This window comes from Hylobates moloch, unplaced genomic scaffold, assembly GCF_009828535.3.
Source record: "Hylobates moloch isolate HMO894 unplaced genomic scaffold, HMol_V3 SCAFFOLD_13, whole genome shotgun sequence".
Lineage (NCBI taxonomy): Eukaryota > Metazoa > Chordata > Mammalia > Primates > Hylobatidae > Hylobates > Hylobates moloch.
The window spans coordinates 58,240,380-58,250,189 of NW_026652288.1; the positions used below are offsets into that span (position 1 = coordinate 58,240,380).

At 36.6% G+C, this 9,810-nt stretch overlaps 1 protein-coding gene across 7 annotated transcripts in view; it reads left to right on the top strand.

Annotated features, from left to right (window-relative positions):
- Positions 1 to 9,810, top strand: part of IRAK4 (interleukin 1 receptor associated kinase 4) — a 30,583-nt gene that overhangs the window by 17,605 nt on the left and 3,168 nt on the right. For all 7 annotated transcript variants that reach the window (XM_032173758.2, XM_032173759.2, XM_032173760.2 and 4 more), the window contains 4 exons: positions 2,102 to 2,216; positions 2,665 to 2,774; positions 6,767 to 6,950; positions 8,122 to 8,184. In XM_032173758.2, coding sequence (XP_032029649.1) covers positions 2,102 to 2,216; positions 2,665 to 2,774; positions 6,767 to 6,950; positions 8,122 to 8,184 — 472 coding nt within the window. The remainder of the gene's footprint in view (positions 1 to 2,101; positions 2,217 to 2,664; positions 2,775 to 6,766; positions 6,951 to 8,121; positions 8,185 to 9,810) is intronic.

Genomic DNA, 9,810 nt, shown 5'->3' on the forward strand with positions numbered 1-9,810 from the left:
CATTTTCCCATGTCATTAAAAATAATTTGAAAACATTTTAAATTATTATACAACAGTCTAGCATATGTGAAAATCATATTTTATTTAACCATAGCTAGGTTTGTTTCTAATTTTCAGTATTAAAAATAAAGCTTCTTTAAAGTTCTTTGCACATAAATCTTTAAATGCAGTCATAATTACTTTATCATCTAGGGTAAAATCCTAGAAAAAGAATTACTAGGTAGGAATGCATGAACTTTTTAAAGACTTTCTAAATACACATTCAAATGACTTTTTAGATAAGTTACTACCAGCAATGTATTACAATTTCAAACTTTACTGGTTCCTTACCTTCATTTAATATCATTACTTTTTTTTTTTTTGAGATGGAATCTCGCTCTGTTGCCCAGGCTGGAATGCAGTGGTGTGATCTTGGCTCACTGCAAGCTCCGCCTCCCAGGTTCACGCCATTCTCCCGCCTCAGCCTCCAGAGTAGCTAGGACTACAGGCGCCCGCCACCATGCCCAGCTAATTTTGTTTTTGTATTTTTAGTAGAGACGGGGTTTCACCACGTTAGCTGGGATAGTTTAGATCTCCTGACCTCGTGATCTGCGCGCCTCAGCTGGGATTACAGGCGTGAGTCACTGCGCCCGGCCTATTATTACAATTTTTTAATAAGTGCCAGTCTCTGGATCTTACTAGCAGAATGAACTTGGCCAAGTTTCTTAACTTTCTATTCGTTAATTTTCTCATCTATAAAATGGGACAGTAGTACTTAAGTTATTGTGAGGATTAAAATAAAACAGGTAAATCACTTGCCACAGTGCCTCGTATATAGTATGAACTCAGCAAATGTTAACTACTCATGTTTAAAATGTGCCAGTTTGGTGGAAAATGGGACACTTACTGCTTTAATTTGCACTTCTTCAAATTTTTATGAGACGGAAGAAATTGATATAATGAACTGCTAGAATTGTGGATCATTTTGAATGAACAAAATGAATAAGCACTTAAATAATAAAACACTTATCATGTGCCAGATACGTTTCTAGGCTGTCACGTTTACATTTGCTCATTTAATTGTCTCAGCATCCATATTACATACCATTTTCTGCGTTTAGCAGATAAAGGAGCTGAGGCTCAGTAAGGCTGTTAACTTGCCGTAGGTCACATATCCAGGAGGGGGCAGAACTAGACTTTAAATTTAGGATGTGTAACTCTGAGCCCTGTTTGCTTTCGTCTTACCACAGATGCTGCCACTTTATTAGATTGTAGGTCTCTTTAGTTCTATTACTCTCAAGTATATAAAGACACTCAAATTAGGTTATAAATAATCCAGTGTGATTAAAGATCAAAAACATGTAAATTAGATGTGATTCAAGATCATGTCTGTAAATCAGTGCTTTGAGTGTGTTAGAAAATTCTTGACAGTATTAGCATAAAAATTCAATGGACTTCTTGAAATCTTATTTGTGCCATCATTGAAAATGGGGCTAAAGAAAGTGAGCATCAGCCTAGTCCTTAACCAAACTTATCATAAGTTCCAATAATCTGAATTATTTAGCTTTTACTGTAAAATAGAAAGAGGTTTGGCCAGCTGTAGTGGCTCATGCCTGTAATCCCAACACTTTGGGAGGGCAAAGTCGTAGGATCACTTGAGGCCAGCAGTTTGAGACCAGTCTGGGAAACGCAGTGAGACCTCATCTTTATGAAAAAATTTAAAAAGTAGCTGAATGTGGCGTACACCAGTAGTCCAAGCTACTTGGGAGGATGAGGTAGGAGGATCACTTGAGTCCAGATGGTCGAGGCCACAGTGAGCTATGATTATACCACTGCACTCCAGCCTGGGCAACAGAGTTAGACCCTGTCTCAAAAAAAAAAAATAAAAAAGAAAAAGAGGTTTTACTTCTAATGTTGATTAATATTGGCTGAAAAGAGAAGAATTTGCAGAAAATTATAAACAGTTATAATAAACATATATAAACATAAACATCAAGTTAGAAATGATATATAACATACTATTTTTTGCTCTTTTTTTCTATTAAAACTTTGAATAACTTCCAACCTACAACTAAATATATATTTATTATTATAATTTTGCATGAAAAATTATTTGTCACAGGTGTCAACATGAAAACTTAGTAGAACTACTTGGTTTCTCAAGTGATGGAGATGACCTCTGCTTAGTATATGTTTACATGCCTAATGGTTCATTGCTAGACAGACTCTCTTGCTTGGTAAGCTATTTGTTCATCAGATTGTTTGGCTTTTTGTTTATATGCTGGAATATTAATATTCATTTTGTTACTGGATTATTTAAACCAAATTCACTTTCATATTTTTCCTGCTCTATGAAAATTATACAGTTGATATGTCAACAAATTATACAGTTGATATATCAACAACTGGGTTGCCATTTTATTAGGTGGTAATCTTAAATGTAAAATTCAGTGAAGACTATACTAAGAAGATGCTTTTATGTATTTTTATCTTCAAATAACAAATGTAAACACCCATTTGAGCTTACTTAGATATTATTTTTAATAACTTAAAAATGTAGTCCTAAATTATTAGTGCTATAACATCATCTTCAGTTATTGCCTAGAAAAATATTCTGTGTTATATATTCTCTGTAGATTTTTTATTGTTCTTTCTTGTTTTTAATTTGGTGTATTTCTTTATAAGGATGGTACTCGACCACTTTCTTGGCACATGAGATGCAAGATTGCTCAGGGTGCAGCTAATGGCATCAATTTTCTACATGAAAATCATCATATTCATAGAGATATTAAAAGGTAAATGCTACTGTTTAAAAGCTTTTGGAAAGCTGTCTTTAAAGAATAATTTGCTGTCACTCTATTCACTATTCACATGCATGTCTTAACCTAGAGCATCTGGACTTTTTTCCCATCACTCCATGGAAGCTCTTCTCAATAAGGACATCTACAGTCTCCTTTATTCCAAGCCCAGTGACTTACTTCCAGTACTCATCCTACTTGACCTTTTTTGTTTGTTTTAATAGTAGTTTACTCTGTTCTTCTTGACACTTTTGCCTTATGGAAATTAGTTGTTTTCTTAGTTTATGGATCACTATTCTTTTCTGAATCACCTTCATCCTCCACAAGTACTTTTCAGTTCTCTTTCTTTCTTGTGCATTTATCTAGTTAAATATTTACCTACTATAAGTAACATATTAATATATAGAGCTCAACATCAATCAATCACAAAATAATTATAGAATGTTAATATGTATAGTACACATATATATTATATATATTATTATATATAGTATAGTACATAGGATTAATATAAAGAAGGGTTTCCAAGAAAGTGATATTTAAGCAGAGATTCAAAGAATGGGCAGGAAATAAGAAGGCCCAATTTGAGGGTAACTGTAGAATGGATGATGGGGAGAAGAACATTCTAGGCAGAAGGAACTGCATTTGTAAGACCAGTGGTTAGACAGAATATGGGAGCATGATGAGTTGCAAGAAATGAAATACACTTTGGGAGCCAAGATAGGAGGATCATTTGAGGCCAGGAGTAGCAGACCTGACTATGTTCCCTGGACAACATAGCAAGACCTCATCTCTACAAAAAAACTAGTCAAACGTGGTAGTGCCTGCCTACAGTTCCAGACACTAGGGTGGCTGAGGAGGGAGGAGGCTTGAGCCCAGGAGTTCAAGGTTGAAGTGAGCTATGATCATGCCAGTGCTCTCCAGCCTGGGCAATAAAGTAAGACTCTGTCTAAAAAAAAATGAAGTAAATGCAGTATGACTGAGATGCAGAAAGTCACAGGGTGGTGGATTGGAGATAAAACTACAGAGAAGTGTAGGAAGCTAAGTCCTGTAGGACTTAATGGACCAAGGTAAGGCTTTTAGTTTTATCACAAGTGTAATGAGATGCCGTTGAAAATTTTAAGTAAGAATATGGCATCATATTTAAGTTTTGCAAAGATGATTTTGACTCTAGTGTAGAGAACAGCTTGTAAGAAGAGGCAGTTAGTAGGCTGTCATAGGTGGCAGTTCATAAGAAGAGAGGTGAGCAGATTAGAAAGATTAAAATGGCAAAGCTTGTTGATACCTTGGCTATGCAGGGGTTCAGGAACAGGGAAGTATCAGGAATGACTCCTGGAATAATGGCATCCAGACTTGCATTCTGGAATGATTATGGCATGATTCACTTATACAGAAAGGACTGGAAAAAGACCTGGTTAGGTTGGGGTTACAGAGATGGTTAGAAAATGTGAATTCTCCTTTGTACATGTTGTGTTTGGGGTGCTTTTAAGATGTAGTAGTAGAGATGTTAGACAGTGTGATATACAGATTTGGAGCTGAAGGTCTGAGCTGAAGATATAAATGTGTATTACTTGCATACAGGTGATAATTGAAGTGACTGTATTCACTTGAGGGGAGATGTAGATTAAGAAAAGGTCTCAAGATTAGGTCTTGAGGAACCCTAAGACTTAATGGCCAAATAGAAGAGATGATCACAAAAAGGAATCTAAGGAAGTACACATACAGAGAAGGGTAAGATGAAAACCTGGAGAGTGTGGAGTCCCTGAAAACGAGGAAAGAAAGTGTTTCCCAAGAGGGAGCAGTCAAAAAGAGTCAAGTGCTTTGATCATTGGATTAGCATCACCATGGTCTTTGGTGACTTTATGGAAACCCATTTCCAGGTAGTAGTTGGTTTAGAAGTCACATTGTAGTTGAGAGAGTGAGAGCTAGAGAACTGAGACAGGAGTAGAGACAAGTCTTTTAAGACATTTGACTAGTGAAGGGGACAGCTAGAAATAGATATGTCATTCAGGAAACTTTTTTTTTTAAGATGGCAGAGATTAAACTGTGCTTGTGTGCCTATAGGAAGGATCCAGATTAAGAGGGAGAGGATACTATGGAAGAGAGAAATGAGATGATGTGTTCAGTAGGGTTCCTGAGAATGTAGAAAGCAGCTCAAGCAGAGGAACTGACCCTAGATGAGAAAAGAAACACCATCTCCTATCCTTCATGGATTGGTACTTTCTTGTGTTCTTATATCATTGTCTCTTTTCTCCCTGTATGTTCTTTTTTTGAGACGAGTTTCACTCTTGTTGCCCAGGCTGGAGTGCGATGGCGCAGTCTTGGCTCACTGCAACCTTCGCCTCCTGGGTTCGAGAGATTCTCGAGCCTCAGCCTCCTGAGTAGCTTGGATTACAGGCATCCACCACTACGCTCTGCTAATTTTGTATTTTTAGTAGAGATGGGGTTTCCATGTTGATCAGGTTGGTCTCGAACTCCCGACCTCAGGTGATCCGCCCACCTTGGCCTCCCAAAGTGCTGGGATTACAGGCATTAGCCACCCGTCCAGCCTCTCTCTGTATGTTTTTGCTGAGTGATATTATGTTGATTTTAACTGCTACTTATATGTGAGTGTCTTTTGAATCTGTATTATTAGCTTCCAATCCTGGATTTTTAGTATCCCCGTACCAAAAACACTTCATCTGGGTATCACACAGTAGCCTTTAAGTCAGCACATCAGAAATCAAACTCATCAGCTCTTCCCAACCTAAAGTCTTCCCACATTTCCTTTCTGATCCAATGAAGTCACTATTCATTCTGTCTCTCAAGCTGAAGACGTTCTCATTCTCTATATCATGCTAATTACAAAATTCTGTTGTGTGAGCCTCAAAATTTTCACTTTCCATTTATTCCATGTTATGACCATTTAAACCCTCATTATCTCTCATTTGCTTTGTTACAAACCTTTGTAGTCAACCTAAATCCAGCCTATCAGTTCTCATCTATTCACTACAACACTACCAGTTCATGGTCCTAAAAGTTAAGTCTAATAACATCAGTTTCCTACTGTGAAAACTTTAGCTGGTATCCTGTTGCTCACAGGATAAAATTCAAATTATTTCCGTGTTTCTTGGACACTCGTTCCTTGAAGTTGACCATGTATACCATATCATGTTTTTGTCACTTTGTACCTGTTACTCCATTTGCCTGCAGTGCCTTTCTTTCCCTCATGTAACTATTAACTTCTAATAATCCTTCAATACTAAGCACACTTTTCACCCTCTGTTTGAAATTTTTCCTATTTTTTCCAGGCACATGGTTGTTCTCTCAGCGTTTTGTACCTAATATTACCATTGTTTTAAAAAATTATTTATGCCTTTGTCACAGACAAGATTTTAAGACTCCCCCATGCCCAGCAGTGAGCTTAAATACTGTACAACATAGGGAGTTCTCAGTAAGATTGTGTTGAATTAAAGTATGAAAGCACATAATGAATTAATTGAGATATTTTGGCCGTATTTTTTTTATCTTCAAAAGCCAGATACTACAGAACAAAAGAATAAAGAAATGCATAATTGAAATACTTTGGTTGGAAATTTGTTTTGAAATGAATTGATACACACTAAGAAAGGAATTAATAAAGGTGCCTTGGAAGACTTTGTAGTAATTTACCCTATAATAAATGATTTGTGGAATAATGAAAAGATCTCTTACTAATGTAGACAGTTTTATTTCATTTTTATTCTCCTAAATGTTTTCCTCAAGAAACATAAAAAAAAGAGGACAGTTGCTTCTCTTTAGCTATAATCTGAATTCTAGGTTTATTTCTATAAATTTTAGGCTTTTATGATGCATACTATAAAATGTTACACTCTGTAAATATGTATGTACATATACATGTATGCATATACATATATACATGCATACATACATACATCTAGCTAAGGAACTGTTTGACTTTTTTGGGGTGGGAAAAACATTTTTTTCTTCAAACTTTACATTTTTTTCAGTGCAAATATCTTACTAGATGAAGCTTTTACTGCTAAAATATCTGACTTTGGCCTTGCACGGGCTTCTGAGAAGTTTGCCCAGACAGTCATGACTAGCAGAATTGTGGGAACAACAGCTTATATGGCACCTGAAGCTTTGCGAGGAGAAATAACACCCAAATCTGACATTTACAGCTTTGGTGTGGTAAGTTCCATATACATAATTATTAAAAATAATCATTCTGCTATAATTGTGAAAATGAAGTAGAATATTATTTAATACACCCATCTTATCTGTCTTATGTAACAATGTAAGTTTTTCACATTAACCTCTACTTACACCAGAAAGTTTGTAAAAACTTCCAATGTGTAAAACTTTTGAGTTGATTTTTGAAATGACTACAAGAAATGATTTTCTTGCCATCTGTCTTTATGAATTATCATGACACCTAATGCATTAAATGAATCATGTCATACAGTATATACTTTAGCCGCACATTTTTTGACATTTACTAATCTACCTGTCTATTCCCAATAAGTTTTAAGATAGAGCAAGAGATAGGTTTGGGTGGTTGAAGAAGCCGAGGGCTTTTTCTTCATTTTATTTTTTCATGTGTGTTTCATATATGGAAACTTAACTTCATAGCACTGTGAAAATAAGGCATAGGGCTATAGAATATGCCTAATGTTTAGAAAATAATATTCTCCTAAGAGCCAGATAAAATTATTCTTATGAAGAATCCCCAAGAGGCAGGAAAAGGATTGGGAGTTCTCAGAACATATGTTGAGTGGGGCTGACTCTTTAATAAGTTGCCAATAGAAAAGAGCTGCTTATGGTCATGATGGGGTCCAAGATGTCCCTGAAGGAGGGATGGTGAGAAATGCCCAAAGCTCATGTTCTTTCCACTTTAATATCTAAAAGACATAGCTTTGTATAGAATGATTAATCAAATTTTGTAAGCAAGATTCATATTCCTTCTAGTTTATTTTTGTCTTGAGTATTATATATATAATTTATTAGTATCATGTATAATATATATATTTTTTAGAGAGACAAGGTCTTACTCAGTCACCCAGACTGAAGTGCAGTGGTGGTATTACGGCTCACTGCAGCCTCAACCTCCCAGGTTCTAGTGATCCTCTCACTTCAGCCTCCCAAGTAGCTGGGACTACAGGTGTGTGCCACCACACCCAGCCAATGTTTTTTTTAAATTTTTTGTAGAGACAGGGTCTCCCTGTTGCCCAGGCTGGTCGTGAAGTCCTGGGCTCGTTATCCTCCCACATCTGTCTCCCAAAGTGCTGGGATTACAGGCATTAGCCACTGTGCCCAGCCTATCTTGTGTATTATATTAATGATTTTTTTTTTGTCTTCATAGGTTTTACTAGAAATAATAACTGGACTTCCAGCCGTGGATGAACACCGTGAACCTCAGTTATTGGTAATTGAAATATTCGTTTTCCTCAATCCTTTTTTCTCTGCTTTTGTAGTCTAAATTTATATGGATAAATTTGTCATCTAGAAATAACATTTTCTATTGGCAATCTTTCCATTGGCTATTACACGATAGCATATGGAAAAAGCATTAAATATTTTTCATTCTCAGCTCTCCCATGAAGTATTTGTGAAGCCTTAGAAAGTCACTTATATGTTCTTTGTTTTGATTTCTTTGTGAGTAAAATGAGAATAGAACTAAATGATTTCTGAGGTCCTCTTTAGCTTATGTTTATTTTGTCAATTTTGGGGTGGCTACTGTTAATAACAGTGTTTCCAGCATTTTCAGAAGGGGAAAAAAAAGGCTTCCATTCAAATTTCTTTCAGAATAAAATTGCTAGTAAAAGTTATCTACTTATTTCTATCATAGGGTATTTTATTTACAAAGTTACAATAAAAAACATACCAAATGTGCTATTGTTAGGAAAAATTCATATCATGTTTTTCCTTTGCTCTCACACCACAACAACAATCAACACAGAAGATTTCTGTGACCAAATGTGAGTGGGGAGGGTTTCTCCCCACCAACAAGCAGGCAATCTACTTTGCAGCAGAAGTCAGCTGGATCTCCTCCAATTTAATTCTGACACTATGTTCCTGGACATAGCATCAGAGTCAGATCCCACAGGTTAAGGGCTCAGTCCCCGAGACTGCCATCCCACCAGACACCAGTCGTAAGTTTAGGCCTCCAGAACTTCTGACCAACTGCCTTCAAGTTGGAGTTCCTATGACCTCCTCTGTGGGTATGGAGGGCTCAAGATTGAACCCAGATTGATTCACTAAGTTGCAGCATATACTTTACCTAAGTTTTCCATCATTTTGCATAAGACTTTGTCCTTCAAAATGTATAAAAGCCTCAAAACTTTGGCTTGAGTAAGAATGAAATGCAGAAAAACATAAGCTCTATCTCAGTCACAAGTTTTGCATTTCATCATGTAATAGTGAAAATCATAAATCTTTGGAGAAAGTTTTACTCTTTCACCCATTCTTAAGGTTTGACTGTGATGTGACTCTAAAGTAGTAAGATTTTCATACAAGCACAGTTTAAAAAAAAAAGTGATCATTTGAAGAACCGTTATGTCACTAGATTCTGCCATTGTCAAACATTTTCAGAATTTACCTTTGAAAGTGTTTTTGAAGAGTTTACATCCTACCTCTCATGAATAGTTTTTTTCATCTGTATTAGTTTCCTAGGACTGTTATAAAAATATACCAAAAACTGTGTGACTGGCCGGGTGCAGTGGCTCACGCTTGTAATCCCAGCACTTTGGGAGGCCGAGGCGGGTGAATCATGAGGTCAGGAGATCGAGACCACGGTGAAACCCCGTCTCTACTAAAAATAAAAAAAAAAATTAGCCGGGTGTGGTGGCGGGCGCCTGTAGTCCCAGCTACTCGGAGAGGCTGAGGCAGGAGAATGGCATGAACCCGGGAGGCAGAGCTTGCAGTGAGCCGAGATTGCACCACTGAACTCCAGCCTGGGCGACAGAGCGAGACTCTGTCTCAAACAAAACAAAACAAAACAAAACAAACTGTGTGACTTAAAGCAACAGAAATTTATTTGCTCATAGTTCTG